This window comes from Aspergillus niger (genome assembly GCF_000002855.4).
Source record: "Aspergillus niger supercontig An06".
In the NCBI taxonomy this organism is placed as follows: domain Eukaryota; kingdom Fungi; phylum Ascomycota; class Eurotiomycetes; order Eurotiales; family Aspergillaceae; genus Aspergillus; species Aspergillus niger.
This window is the reverse complement of record NT_166522.1, coordinates 625,405-640,176: the sequence shown is the minus strand read 5'-3', so window position 1 is coordinate 640,176 and position 14,772 is coordinate 625,405. Positions and strand designations below refer to the sequence as shown.

General features: G+C 45.2%; 6 protein-coding genes across 6 annotated transcripts; 3 read left to right on the top strand and 3 right to left on the bottom strand.

Moving 5' to 3' along the window:
* Positions 1 to 1,099: 1,099 nt before the first annotated feature.
* An06g02520 (uncharacterized protein) lies at positions 1,100 to 2,104 on the bottom strand (the record flags this gene model as incomplete). Its single annotated transcript, XM_059748129.1, has 5 exons — positions 1,100 to 1,126; positions 1,277 to 1,639; positions 1,815 to 1,853; positions 1,918 to 1,985; positions 2,095 to 2,104. The coding sequence occupies 5 exons, from the start codon at positions 2,102 to 2,104 to the stop codon at positions 1,100 to 1,102; spliced, it is 507 nt and encodes a 168-aa protein (XP_059600816.1).
* A 622-nt stretch (positions 2,105 to 2,726) lies between these two features.
* An06g02510 (uncharacterized protein) lies at positions 2,727 to 4,240 on the bottom strand (the record flags this gene model as incomplete). The annotated part of the gene is made up of 3 exons (XM_001391035.3): positions 2,727 to 3,787; positions 3,848 to 4,055; positions 4,130 to 4,240. The coding sequence occupies 3 exons, from the start codon at positions 4,238 to 4,240 to the stop codon at positions 2,727 to 2,729; spliced, it is 1,380 nt and encodes a 459-aa protein (XP_001391072.3).
* A 713-nt stretch (positions 4,241 to 4,953) lies between these two features.
* On the top strand, positions 4,954 to 7,288 carry An06g02500 (uncharacterized protein; the record flags this gene model as incomplete). Its single annotated transcript, XM_059748128.1, has 5 exons — positions 4,954 to 5,192; positions 5,254 to 5,707; positions 5,772 to 6,157; positions 6,208 to 7,199; positions 7,254 to 7,288. The coding sequence occupies 5 exons, from the start codon at positions 4,954 to 4,956 to the stop codon at positions 7,286 to 7,288; spliced, it is 2,106 nt and encodes a 701-aa protein (XP_059600815.1).
* A 1,316-nt stretch (positions 7,289 to 8,604) lies between these two features.
* An06g02490 (uncharacterized protein) lies at positions 8,605 to 10,113 on the top strand (the record flags this gene model as incomplete). Its single annotated transcript, XM_059748127.1, has 5 exons — positions 8,605 to 8,907; positions 8,969 to 9,074; positions 9,130 to 9,456; positions 9,513 to 9,622; positions 9,664 to 10,113. The coding sequence occupies 5 exons, from the start codon at positions 8,605 to 8,607 to the stop codon at positions 10,111 to 10,113; spliced, it is 1,296 nt and encodes a 431-aa protein (XP_059600814.1).
* A 588-nt stretch (positions 10,114 to 10,701) lies between these two features.
* Positions 10,702 to 12,897, top strand: An06g02480 (uncharacterized protein; the record flags this gene model as incomplete). The annotated part of the gene is made up of 7 exons (XM_059748125.1): positions 10,702 to 10,705; positions 10,773 to 11,299; positions 11,372 to 11,573; positions 11,629 to 12,049; positions 12,104 to 12,398; positions 12,451 to 12,785; positions 12,840 to 12,897. The coding sequence occupies 7 exons, from the start codon at positions 10,702 to 10,704 to the stop codon at positions 12,895 to 12,897; spliced, it is 1,842 nt and encodes a 613-aa protein (XP_059600813.1).
* Positions 12,898 to 13,089: 192 nt separating this feature from the next.
* Positions 13,090 to 14,418, bottom strand: An06g02470 (uncharacterized protein; the record flags this gene model as incomplete). The annotated part of the gene is made up of 1 exon (XM_001391031.1): positions 13,090 to 14,418. One exon carries the CDS (start codon positions 14,416 to 14,418, stop codon positions 13,090 to 13,092), a length of 1,329 nt encoding a protein of 442 aa, XP_001391068.1.
* Positions 14,419 to 14,772: the final 354 nt, after the last annotated feature.

The following is a 14,772-nucleotide window of genomic DNA, read 5'->3' as shown; positions in this document are numbered from 1 at the left end:
CTCTGAGCCAAAACGGTTGGGCAGTTCGGTGCGTAATACAAAGTTAGACATGGGGAACAAGCCGCCAAGCGTCAGACATGCACAGCCTGTTTAGTTAATATTTTAATGAATTCAGTGCTTGATTTTTAACTCCAGCTATTATCAAGAAATATCTTATATTACCAGAATCGAGATAATTTAGTTACAGCCAGAGATTGATTGGATATATCAATTATATTTATTATTTATATATATTTATAAAAATACTATTATAAAACTATATAGAATCGAAATCCAGCTTTTTATTAAGTTTATTTTATTCATTATTGAATATTTTATATCTAGTAATTTACTCTTTCTATTATATACAGTTTCTGGAATCATATCATTTATGACTTCTTATTATATTTATACCATAATTCATGATAAAGAAGATAGAATAATTTTATATTTATTTATAAAAAATAATAATAATTTAATAAAATTAAATACTTGTAAATAGTAGTATCATATAATCAGACCAGACTTACGGAGTAATTATAGCCAGATACTATCAATTTTGCCTTTAATTATTAAAACTATACTAGATTAATCTTATAATTTAGTCTTTCTTAAGTCGCAGATTATATAGACTTAAGATTTCAGATATCTATTATCCTTATATTTAATTAAATATTTTTTAGTTTCTTTTCTATGATAAAATTTTTCATTTATATATTTTATAATATATTTCTATTACCAGCTGTCATCTTCCTTTTTTAAATTATTGTAAAATGATTTTTCTGATTTAAATCGTAAATAAAATAATATAATACTTGATAATAAAGTTCTTGATACAGCTCAGGTAAGATTATATAATGCGGCGAATTTGGAGTTCTCGTAATTTGTATAGGGCCGATTTATTGGCATAGAATAGTCTTTTTAGTTATTGATATCTGCAAGTTTTGACAGTAATTTTATTAGTGTTATCTAAAATATTTAAAAAAAAATACTGGTCTCCCGTTCAGCCCGTCTCTTCGAGCGAAGATTAAAGTAGTGAAAAGAGATATACTAAATACTTATTCAGAGAGTAGAGGAAGCAAAGATTGAAGTAATAATAAGGGACGTGCTGAACGCTCGTTCAGGGAGTGGAGGATGCAAAGGTTCTCTAGTGGAACATAGTAATAAGCAATGCTGTCGTATAAATATGCTTTAGAGAATCCCCGAACTTCGTAAAGTAATTATTAAATAATGAATTTTGGTATTATCCGGGTGCCTTGTCAGCTTGTCATCAAAGAAAGCGGTATGAAGTACCTACTGCTGCACTAGAGTTGAGAAAATTGAAGTAAGCATGAAGGCGCTGAAGAGGATCAGGAATGCTAGACCAAGGAGGAGCAGCAAAGAATGCCCTTTCGTCAGCAAGACAGGCAGGCAGTGTTGGGTTGTCGTCGTCGGCACTGCGGTTCTTGACAACATGATATCCTAGCTTGAAAACATTACGTCTTCTCTCCTGAAGCAGATCCATTGCCGCATCCAGGGCGGCTTTCTCGGTGGCAAGGTCTGGTTTTGACAACACTCCCATTGTTCTGATTCCTCTCGGATCAGCGTCTTCCGCAAGTTTCAAGATCTCCTGGGTTGTATTGTCGACATACATATATCGCAAGGAACGACCACAAGAATACTGTCAGCTAGTTAGTGGATCCCGGCTAGAAGAGAGGCTGTGGAGTCCAACATAGTTCTAAAATCAGCCATATATGACTCGAATATGCTCTGCACCATCACAGTATCGCTTTCCGTTGTCAGTCGTAGTAGAGATATTAGCAAATTGTCATTCGGAAAGATGAAGATCCGCTTACCATCCGTAGGAACACAGAATATGCCAAGGACGTCAATAACTGTTGGATGGTTTTGCTACCATAGATGTTAGTTAAATTATTGACAAAGCAGGTGGAAGCTGACCTCGGTTCCGCTGGTTTCGATTTCAAGAATGTCCCGGCTAGACGCGCCAATGCCAGTATCTGAGCCATCTGTCACATCGGCATAATGGCAGAAGACCTTATTCCGACTTTTTTAGAAAGCGCGATAGGGTACTTGCCAACCTTTCCGATTTCACTCGCCCGGGCCAAGACAACGTACAAGCACCCATGACGCTGGGAAGTATCAAATATCCAAGAGACCAAGTCAAGAGGTAGTTAACCCTGGTCATAGGCCTTGATTACACGCGAATCCTACGAACCTATGGCCTTTGAAAAGGTATGTCAGCTACCAAGTCAGGTCGTCCGTTCTATGGGGCTTATTCCGGCAAGAAGACCCGCACCAGCATCTTGGGAAAAGATGGACCAACTGGAGAAGCTTTTTTGGGCAATGTATATGCTTAACAAACAACGATTTTTTTTTAATGGACACCCTGCGATCTTTGCCTATTTCGTTCCGACTTACAGCTTGCAAGCTGCCGTGACGACGCGACACAAGTCGAACAAAAGATCGCTATCAGTTCCTTGCAAGTTTGAGACGACACGGTAGGTTGCCTGTTGCGTGGAGAAACGACTTTGTCGATGATTTAAAGTACATTTGATTATTTATGCCATCTGACTTTCGAAGAATATGAGTGTTCGTTGCAAGGCAATTAATTCACCATTATATCTGATGCTGTGATAAATTATGCAGCCTGAGGTTCCCCATCAGGCTTCAACATAGCTACTATGTCTGGCATTATTATCGTCCTCTATCTCTTACTTTCGGATAATCCTCAGATCCACAAATTAGAATCACGGTAACGGTTGCTTCACATCCTTCTCCGCCACTTCGGCAACAACGTCTTCCTCGCCAACACTTGTTGAGGTAATGGCCCAGACGGTAGGAATGACAATCAGTAGCGAACCGATGCAAAGTCCCCAGTCCATAGCAAACTGAGTCATGGCCGTCTTTCTCAAGGCATTCAATCTCCACGCCATGGCACCTCCAGTAGACTGAAAGGTCTTATAAGCACCAACCATTATAGCAGTTCTAGCAGGAGAATTAGACTGGGCACCAATCAACCAGTAACAAAAAGATTGCCAAAGGGCATCATATGCTCCGTAGCAGATATACAAGATGATGGGGCCGGCTGAGAGACTTCCATTCGTATAGTCAATGTTTTGTTTCAGTCCTTGTGCTATACGATGAGTAGACCACAGCTGAAATTTGTAGCCACCGCCCCAGATAGCCATCCCAGTTACAAACAGGGTTACCCAGCCCGCCACAGCACGCCATCGGCGGGTCAGCCATGGCATATCGAGCAAGCAGCCCATGATCAAGCCACCTAGCATCTGAGCCATCCAGTATAGTGCACCATTCAAGGATCGAGTTCGAATGTTGAAGTTCATACCATTCACCTCGTTTTGCTGATATGAATAGGGCACGTTCGCGGAGAAGAACAAAGGCAACATGCAGATAACCCTCCAGTCAGATACTGTGCGTAATGCAAGTCGTGCTGTCTGTCGCCAGTTGGGTTTCTCACTTGCAGTTGTATGTATCCCTTTCACTCGTACCGCTGATGGAGTGCATATCAAAAGTCCCAGCACCCACCCGACCAGCATAATCACAAGCAGAGCAATGTACGTTGCATCCGATATAGTGCTGGTCTTGGAGTGGAAGTTGAGGCCAAAGCTAGCGAGAGAGCCAACTCCGCCGCCGAGGTTGAAAATGATCCAAAACACGGCGATTGCTCGCCCCTTCTGAGATTCGGGAACGTAGGTTGTCATAATTGCACCCTGGGATACCCATAAGAACGAGGCGCCTACACCCAGGAGAGCACCGGACGCAATGACAAACGCTCCATTTTTGTCATCTTAGAATTGCGTTTGGTCAATCATGTCCCCGTTTCTTTGTCTCGCTAACAAGAACTTACAGTTGAAATTCAGCAAGCTACCCGAATACAGGGCATATGTCCATCCGCCAAGGAGAAGGCAAACACGAGGCCCTACCCGCTCAAATATTGGTCCCACGACGAACAGAGCGGTTCCGGCAGTGGCAGACATTAGGGCAACTGTAGCATTGGCTGCTACAGTTGGGTCGACCTGACCGGATCCTCCCAAGCCGGAGAGGGCATTGTACATCTACAGCAATTGATTTGATTAGTATATTGTTCACATCGTGCCAAGCCACGCATAGTAATAAAGAGATGTCTTACACCAGGGCAGCAGAAACAAATAAAGCTGATTAGAAGGATCTGAAACCAAGAATTTGTATAAACGCGTCGAATCATCTCCATCGATGATTCGGCAGCGACTGTCGACGACATGGAGAAGAATGTTGCACGGTACTCGAACTGGTTAAGAGATAGTGTTAAATTCTGGTGCTTGATGCCCAGAAAAATTACGAAGTTTCATCCCCCCTGAACTGGTCAATGCAGGGCATATTATAGCTCCACCGTATCGCCAACCCCAGGTTCCTAACCGTGCAGAGCCCACATGGAACATGTAGTCGATCCACTCGGAGTAAGGTGATTAGAGATAGGCCAATTGACGCTATCTGTAAGACCAATAATTTGAAAAGTATTGTCTGATCAGGAGATAAGAAGGTTTAACGCTACGAAAAAAAGAGAAGAATTGGAACCGTAGAACGGGGTCATCGGGGTAATGTGGGGCACGTAGTTAATGCTCGGTGTGAATGAGCTGCACCAGTGGCTCAAGCGATCTCTTCTCTCCGGCTGGGCAGCAACCCCGCAAAATAGTGCCAGGTAAGGGGTCGGCGATCGCGCTCTCGGCGTGGTGAAGTCTTCTAAACTCATTTTCGAACAAAACTCAACGTTCTGTGTCAACATTAAACCGCCTGGCCCACTTCAATGGGCTAAAACTAACATCTCGCCGAAGTAACACAACGGATAAAAATTTCTCGGATTCATGACGAGGTTCTGATATAACATCCCGCATCTGTGACACCAATATATCTCTTGAGACCCCGAGATAAGGTAAGCACATAGCAGTCAATCGCGGAAAGGCAGGCTTCGCAAATATGGCACAGGATGTCTTGGATCTATCGGGTTTACAGACCGAGGCAATCAATGAACACACCAGCAATATCGACAGGGTTTCGACTCTCCAGATGTGTACCATGATCAATGATGAAGACAAAACAGTCGCTGAAAGTGTTACAGCATGCTTGGAAGACATTGCGCTTGCAATAGACATGTTAGTTCCTCGTGTACGCGTTGGTGGGCGAGTGATATACGTCGGAGCAGGAACTAGCGGTAGGTTCGTATTTCTGACATGACGAAATTGAGTCCCAAGACTTGCCAAGTAATGATTTCTCTAGGTTAGGAATACTGGACAGTTCTGAGATACTACCTACCTTTGCGGTGCCCCCGACTCAATTTGTCGGCTTGATAGCTGGAGGAGATGCCGCCATCCGTCAGGCACAAGAAGGAGCAGAAGACAGCATCACAGCAGGCAGAGACGACCTTGCCGCGATGAATCTTAATGGCGAACAAGACAGCATTATCGGAATTGCGGCATCCGGCCGCACGCCTTACGTCCTTGGTGCACTCGAGTATGCGAAGAGCTTGGGCTGCCTCACACTTGGAGTTGCATGCGTATCACCGTCAGAAATGGGTCAATCCGGCAACCTTGACATTATGATTGCGCCTTTACCTGGCGCAGAAGTCGTCACTGGGAGTACGAGGCTGAAGGCGGGGACTGCCACGAAACTGGTATTGAATATGCTGAGTACTGGCACTATGATTAAGGCTGGGAAAACATATGGGAACATGGTGAGAGATCTTTTGTCAAAAGGTTCCCACCATGAAGAGGAATGCTGATATCTATTTGCACCAGATGATCGATCTTATCGCTTCAAATCAGAAGCTTAAGCAAAGATCGCGAAATATCCTCCGGAGGGTTAGCAGACGATGCTCAACTATGACCGATCAAGACTTGGATGATCTGCTCGCCCGTTGTGGTGGTAGAGTCAAAGTTGCACTTCTTGTCGCAGATAAAGGGGTCTCTGTGAAAGAAAGCCGGGAGCAGCTTGAAATGGCTGAAGGTGTTCTCGCCAAGGTTATCGCGACCGAGGATAAGGCTCCAGTCAAGACACCCCTGATAAATGGATTTAAACATCATCGATCAGCTCTATGTATTGATGGTGGAGGGTCAAAATGTGCCGCCGTAGTAGGAGATACAAGCGGGAATATAGGGAAAGGCGTTGCTGGACCTTGTAATCTGTGAGCCCTCATACTCTACTTCTAGGCCATCAGATATATGCTGACAATAGGAGGACTGATGGCGAGTTCGAAGCCTCGGTGGATGCAGTAGTCACAGCTGCACGAGAGGCGTTCGGGAACATTCCCAATTCAACGAACCATATTAACGGCATCAATGACTCAACAGATCCACACCTGTCATTCATTACAAATCATGGCCAGTCATTCGATTCAATCTGGATCGCAAGTGCCGGAATGGACCGTCCAGGGATGCGAGAACGTGTGCAAGCAGCAGTGGCACAGAGACTAAATCTGAATAAGTCGATTCAAATGCGGGTAACCAACGACGTTGACCTGCTAGCTGCAGCTATGGCACGACACCCAGAAATCCCCTCGAGCTTGGTCGTCATAGCTGGCACTGGTAGCATCGCCATACGCTATGCTTATAACAACGATGATATAGTACCAAGGCGGGTTGCGCGCGCTGGTGGATGGGGTCATCTTCTTGGAGACGAAGGAGCCGGATATGCAATTGGAAGACAAGCCATCCGGAAAACCTTGTTCTCACTAGACAATATCAAACTTGCTCGGCAGAAATCTGGTCTCAGCACGCTAGGATTGAAGATAGTGAACATCTTCTCTAATTACTCGTCTAAAGGAAACGATGATGCTCTGGATATTGACCTCCTGAGCAACGTCCTGATGGCAAGCGAGGACAAATCCGCCAAGAGTCGAATCGCAGGCATCGCGCAAACAATTCTGGACTTAGCTGGCACTGGAGATGCCGAGGCAGTGGGCATCATTGCTCAACAGGTATCCCGTTTCGTCGACCACACTTTAACTCGTCTACTTGACCCTCAATCGCATGGTTATGTAGACCCGTCAAAATGTGGTCTCATCCTCTCTGGAGGAGTGATGCTTCACAGTGTTTATCAAACCATATTTCAACTTGCCCTAGCCAAACGCAATATCCGATTTAGCTATACGGAAGCTGTCCCCAATGCGGCAATGGTCGGAGTCGAATACTTACTAGCATCGCATACTCTTCGTCCTCTGCAGAATGGTGTGTCATAATCCTCTGTTATAGCTGGCGAGACCACTTAGAAACCCAATATAGACATAGAAACTTATGGATCGTCACTGTACTATTAGGACCACATGTAAGGCAGTAGTATCATATATATTACATGCAGTATGGAAATAGTCAGCTTGCAAATACGATTGTATAAGACTAATCTGGTAGTCATGACACCTTTTTGGCTTAGCGGTATATTTTCCATATATTAACTCTACAGGATACTGGATACGTCTGATACCTTGGCCCTGCATTCTCTTGTGAAGCTTCCAAAACTGGATCATGACTAGTCGTCATACTAGTTGGACGTGGTTGTCAGGAATAGGAGAGGTTTGGTAAGTCAATCGAAGATTGCAAGCTCACGAACAACAGAGTTCCCGGGGCTGGGCTTGAGGCATGAGAGGTCAACCTTCCGTAACAGATAAGGCATATATATTTTAGCAACTAAGTGCCAGAAGAAATCTATAAGTCATTTCGAAAGCGGTCTGCGGTAGGATATGCCAAGGAATGTTTCTGAATCAAACGAGTTCATTCATGTTGATGCTTAGTGAACGGTGCGTAGTTTTCGATTCGCCATAAGAGTTATTATCATCCTGATTTGTGATCCAACTAAATTTATTTAATAATTTCCCTGCCAGCTGAGGCAAATATCTGCTATGTCCTTGTGTACTGATCGAAGTTCGTCGACATTAGGATATAAAATGCACCCATTATCGTGCTGGAGGCCCGGTGTATTTCGTACATCAACAAGATCCGAATCATTCTCGATATACTCCATGATGATGAAGGGAACAGGCCTTGCCACACTTAGATCTGTCATGCTGTAATGTAAATATAGGGTTTAGGTATACATGTGTGCCGCTCGATAAATCGTGAAACAGACACTTCGTCTTTGACTTCCCTCCTAGGAAACGCGCTGCCTTGTAGCAATGGGATTAGCACTGCATTGAGGGCACAAGCTAGAAGCAGGGCCCTGAAAGACTATTAGATAGTTGGTGAGCATCGAATGTCGGCTTGAAACATGCAACATTGACACTCTAGAGTTAGGGTAAAGAATGTAGTGCTGTTATCGCGGGGTGTTTTCGGGGTGTTTTCGGGGTAAAGGAAGACCCACCCAACATTAGGTATCATTTGCTTAAAGGCTTCTATCAGTGATTGAGAGTTCCCGTTTTAGGTCCGGAGTGGCCATTCCACTTGCAAGTTACTATTATCCTTGCGGGCTAGTGGGTTATAAGTCAAGCACACAATATACAAATGTCAACCAATCCCTCCTGGTGTCCTAACGAGATTTTAAGACGCACCCACAGTCAGAAATTGCTCAGATATACACAGGATTCAAACTGGTCCCTTCTTCTGTTGGTGATAACGGTTTCAGCTTGTCAAGCGGATCAAGATGAGGGTTCTTACTATATTCGCTGTTCTCTCTCGAGTGTCATGGGCTACACATACAGTCAAAACCGGTTTGGATGTTTTATTGGAAAGCAATTACACACAGCTAGCTGGCAGAAGAGTCATCGTACTCACTAATCCGACGGGTGTGACTCCGGACTTGCAACTTGGGGTTGACGTTATGTTCAATTCTGGAGCCGTTGACCTCGTTGGTGTCATGGGTCCTGAGCATGGTTTCAGGGGCACAGCCCAAGCTGGGGGCTCAGAAGGGACGTTTATTGATCCAGTAACTGGATTAACAGTTTATGTACGTTTCTATCCATCATAAAGTTCATCTGATATATCTTTAACAGTTCCTCCTGTTCTAGGATGCGTATAATGTCAACACGAGCACACTTGTTGGCTATATCAAGGAATCTGAAGCGGATACCGTACTATTTGATATACAAGATGTAGGAGCTCGGTTTTATACCTGTCAGTCCAGTTCATAGATATATCGAAAAACTCCAAAATAACTAAGGGCGAGCAGATACTTGGGCCATGTATGACACAATGGTGGCTGCAGCCATTGCAAATGCTAGCTTTGTGGTCGTAGACCGCCCAAATCCTATCACAGGATCGAATGCATTTGGGCCGGTACTCAACGAGAGCTATGCATCTTATGTGGGACGGCGTCCCATTGCACAAGCTCATGGCATGACAACGGGTGAATTGGCATCGATGTTTGTTGGAGAGAATTGGATTCAGGAAGCTGCAAACGGTTCGGACCTGAACTTAGAGGTCATTCTAATGAAAGGGTGGAAGCGATCCATGACATGGAAAGATACTAATCTTCCATGGGTCATGCCAAGTCCAAGTACGTGACCGAGCTCCTTATCAACAGCAGAGCACTGCTGACATGCGGCATCATAGACATGCCCACTCCGGAGACAGCTTTGATCTACCCTGGCGCCTGCATGTTCGAGGGGACCAGCATTTCCGAGGGGCGTGGAACTACTCGACCCTTTGAGGTACAGTATTGCGTACGTCAAAAGAGTGGAGTTTGAGATCTGACTAGCTGCAGTTACTCGGGGGCTCCTTCACGAACGATTCATGGACCGACGAAATGCGAGCACTTAATATCCCTCACACGAACTTTCGTTCTGCTTGTTTCAGCCCGACAACATCAAAGTTTCAGTCGCAGACCGTTTGTGGACTGCAAAGTTATGTTTTCCTCGATTCTATCGGTGACTATGAAGAATTTGATCCGGTTTTCCTTGGAGTATCATTGCTCTGGAGCGCCAAACATCTCTACACAGTCGGCGGTAACGACACAGGCTTCGGAAATACGACACAAAGTTTCCACTGGCTATTCGGTTCCAAAACTGGCCTGTACGATGTGGATGTGTTGACTGGTGGCTCTTTGGTTCGGGAAGGAATTGAGGCTGGACTTCCTCCGGATGAAATTCGGTCACAGTGGGAGGCTGACTTACAGGCTTTCAAGAAGAAGCGAGAAACTTATCTTCTATATTGACAAGTCGGAAGTTGAAGTGCCGTATGTAATATCGAATCAGGCCTGGACCTTGTAGCCTAGAAAGTGGTTAGTTGAATCGATGTGCGAATGGCACATGAGGGAGAGAATGGAAGAAAGTTGCGAGGGAAAGTTGGCGTTGCAGTCTCCCGTAGAATGCCGAATTTGGAAATAGACACCGTCCCGACGGAATGCGGAGAAAATGTGTCCGTTTGGCTGCTTCTGACGTGTGGGCCTTATCTACCTCAGCAACTGAACCAATAAAATGCTAGCAGTGTCAAATTAGTGCGGAGTAATCGGAATAAATGTTCATCTTCTCAACTTCTTACAACACATCAATCCTCAATTGCTTCTATTCCTTGTATATCGTGATATGACAGATGTCTACACCATCATGCTCAACCAGGGGAGCAGTGGAAAAGAATCGCATTCGGGTCCCCTCGTGTGAGCCCTGTCGTCTATCCAAACTCGCTTGTGATCACAAGCGTCCAGCATGCTCCCGTTGCGCCAATCGTGAAATCACTGAAAAGTGCGTCTATAGAAAGAATCCATTTAAGCGACATAGGCCAATTGTGGTCTCTAAGCAACATCATGCGTAAGCTCCTAGTCTTCGGCGACCATCATCCCCTGGGGAAAGGAGCTAATCTCTAGTAGACTTCCAGCAAGCGGGCCAAATGGCTTGTCGCCTGAAAGACCATTGGCCACTTTTCAAATGAAACCGTATCCAAATCCAGGTTACCAAGGGTCATCATCTCTCAAGACAGTGCTGGATAATCTTGGCGACCACTTAGCCGTTAGAATTGATACCTCCAGACCTCATGTTAACGACCAACAGTCGTCACGAGACGCTGTACTTCGGGCAGACAGCTCCAGGATGGTCGATGAAGGAGTACAGCTGTTGGAGACGTTCCTTGATTATCTTGCCGATGGCGATTTTCGACAACTGTTCTCCGAAGCGAAAGGCAGCGATTTACAAACCCACTTAGGCACCTTCTTACTTTTCCCATTCTTTGAAAGTCTGGCAAACGAAATTGATACCATACGACAATCAGAAAATCGACAGGCGAGCTCGTTTGCACTGTCACAACGCCTCTTCGAGAAGGCAAACGAACCCGTTGAGATTCATAGCGCCATGACTCTTGAGGAGTTTGCCGCTCAGTACACGGGGCTAAATTTACGATGGGAAACGGTAGGTTTGATTATTACACTAGCTGGGTACGTACTCCTAAATTTAGTTTTCATTCAATATAATGCTAACTAGACAAGCATTGCTTCGACCGAGATACGAGTCCCGCATCCAGCCTGCAAAACAGAAGAGGAACGTCAACTTCTGAGGACAAACCTTGTTCATTTGACCAACAAATGTGTCGCCTTCTGCGATTCTTTGGACACATTGAATGATATCACTATGATATTTCTATATGAGAGTTTCCTCCTTGCTTCAATATTCTACGGTGATCAGAGTATGAAAATGAACGACCCCTAACAGCAGCACAATTCCATTGACAAGTATAATAGGTTTCAAGGCTTGGAGAAGACTTAATCATGCTTCCAGCGCACTCTTTGCAGATGGGCTTCACGAGACTGTCAAAGAAAAACAGTATCTCCCATTCTTCCTCACACAGTTACGTCAGCAAATCTTTGCACGAATATACGGATCCGACATTAGTTTTGCTGTCTTTTTAGGCCGTCCTCCGCGGGTAAGTAAACGGTTCTGTTATACAAGTATGCCCCTCGACATTGAAGAGGATACGTACAGTCTAGTAGGAGAAGACTTGGACCAGGAATTGGCACACCTGGACCGAAACGGTTGGAACACACTCGGCCAGATCAGGAAAAGCGCTGTCATACGATGGTCTATGATCACCTCTATGATCCGTGAAGATGCTTTAGAAACTCTACTTGGACGAAATCTTACCAATGTACCACAGCGAATCGGGTATTTTCTCTCTCCATTATGCTACACTCCATTTTGATATTGAGATTTTACTAGTGATCTTCAAGCGAAGATTGACCATGCGTGGAAAGATCTTCCCCCGTTTCTCACGATTCCAACCCGGGATTTATGGCTGAAAGGACGCTCCTGCCGCGAGGTAGACATCTTGCATCAAATTCGTCTACTTTACCTCAACACTGCCTTTTTGATTGAATGGGCGGCTTCGCGACATGGCCTTCAAGATACTGGTGCCTTGTTTGTCAATGCTAGTGAACTACTCTCATGGGTTATTGAGGCTATAGTCAGGCGTGAACAGCTGTCCAAAAAAGGCTTGATTTCTCTAGCATGGAGGGTATGTTGCAGTGGAAGCTCGCTTTTTTTGATGCCAAGTACTGATATAATAGGTTGCTTCTTGTGCTCTACCCGCTGCCGGTGCTATTGCCTGGTATCTCCTCCAGCCATCGTCCCGTGTCGGCTTCAATCTCGACTTGTCATCGAGAAGACGCAGCATAGAGAATCTCTCAGTGCTCATTGCTCACATGGGTGTCCTGCATGATCCTGGAGACGGCAACTATCAGCTTTTCTGCCACGCCAAAAGTGCTCTACAATCTGCAATGGACACTATCCTCAGCCTTCCAGATCCCGCTCAGCCTGAGAATTCCTTAGATATGTTATCCTCCCCTGCACTGTCACCAGACTGGATCTTTTCGGATTATTTAGGGCTCGGGGTTGATTCATGGTAGATTTCTTTCATGCTGCATTTATTGGAGAGGGTTGACTAATTCCCTGACAGGATCGGTCTTCCGGATCGAGGGTCTTTTATGAGAATGGATGATAACATGCCATATTGAATGGTGAATATTTGTGTTTATGGTAGTGAACCTTTAGAAATTTCTGGATTTGCCTTAACAAAATTATCCGGATTCATACTGCGGATTCTGTAATATATGAGGTATTTGCATTCGAATACATTCCTCGTGTACATACAAGTGTATCGAAGGAATGAATCCAGGATCCCATCTGGTACGTCCTCCGCTCAACCATTACAACAGAGCAAACGCAACATCCAACCCCAAGCTCTTCCCAACCCAATACCCAATAGCCTCTCTCACAATAGTATTGCTAGACCATGCCCTAGACGGATGCACCCGGTTACTAAAATGCAACCAAAAGGCGTTATACGTCCTATCCATCACCAACGTAGTCCCAGTAAATCCAGTGTGACTCGCAGTTTGCAAACTCGCCATCGGTCCCGCAGTAGAATACTGATCCAACTCAAACCCTAAACTACGAGCATCCCCCGGAAACCTGGCATTGAAGTTTGTGAAAATCATGTCTACCGCTGTTCGAGAAAGGATCCGTTGGCCTGCATATGTGCCGTTGTTGAGGATCATCTGGCAGAATGTCGCTGTATCGCGCACAGTGGAGAATAGACCTGCATGACCTGATACGCCGTCTAGGGACCATGCGTTCTCGTCGTGAACTGTGCCGCGCACTGGTTGTGGACGCTGTGGTTCTGAGGGTCCGAGGGCTGCGATCTGAAATTCTTGTACGGCTGTGCGGTCGTAGTTGGGTGACTGGGGTGTAGAGCCTTCGATATTCCCGCGGTTGAAGAAGGTAGATGTCATTTCAAGCGGTCTGGTGAAGTCATAAATAAGATCATCCAGGGCACGTCCCGTTACGGTCTCGATAACGAGGCCCAGCGACATAAAGTTGAGATCTAAGTAGAGGTATGTGCTGCCGGGGGTATTGATAATTTTTTGCGTCAAAATTGCTTTAATGCGTTCATCATACGTCGTATAATAAGCAGAGAAAAGTGGTGGCGATGGATCAGAAGCGAAACCGCTTGTATGCGTGAACAGCTCCAAGATAGTAATATTCTCCTTCCCATTCGTCGCAAAGTCCGGTATATAAGTTGCAACAGTTACATTAAGCGCAATTCGACCAGCGTCAAGTTCCCGTAAAGCAGCTACCGTGGTGAACAGCTTCGTGAGGCTTGCCATATCGTAGACTGTATCCAGGGTGGTGTCTTCCTGCAGGTATCGAGGTAAATTGGTGCCGTTGACATCGGCGTAGAGATTTCTCTTGCCCAAGGCAAATTCGCTGACGATGACACCGTCGAGAGCCACCAGGGTAACAGACCCTGGCTCGATGGGATGGACTTTGTCGTACGAGAACTTGCTATAGTTGGCAGCATGTGTATATGCGCTAACATTTTGGACCATTTGGTGCAAAGGGGCGGATATCATGCCGACGGATTCTGGTGAGCCATATACCAGTTTCCCATCGTTATTTTTTGTTGGACTAGCAAAGACAATACCAACTGAGGCCACTGCCAATGCAAGCCTAGCAAAAGACGTAGTAGTTCTCATGATGAAATGTGCGAGCTGCTTTCTGATTCAAATCTCTCCTCAACTTAGATTGTACCAGGTCTCGGTGTTTCTGTCATCCATTGATACTTGTCATGCCTAAATATATCTAAATAGGTCTGCTGCGTTCGGAGTCACCATCTCGGGGTGTTTGATTGGTAGTATACGTTTCCCCGCTTACTTTTGTGGTTTCGGCGAAGAGCATACAGTTTACTCCGAGAGAGATAACAGATAAACCGAATGCGTACTAAAATCGGTTTGCATATCGCTTGGCCGCCATTGCTGGAAGCTTATCATTCATGTTTATCGTTGAAATGTAACTCTGTCCATTTTTGTATGCGCATTTGTATAGCTCGG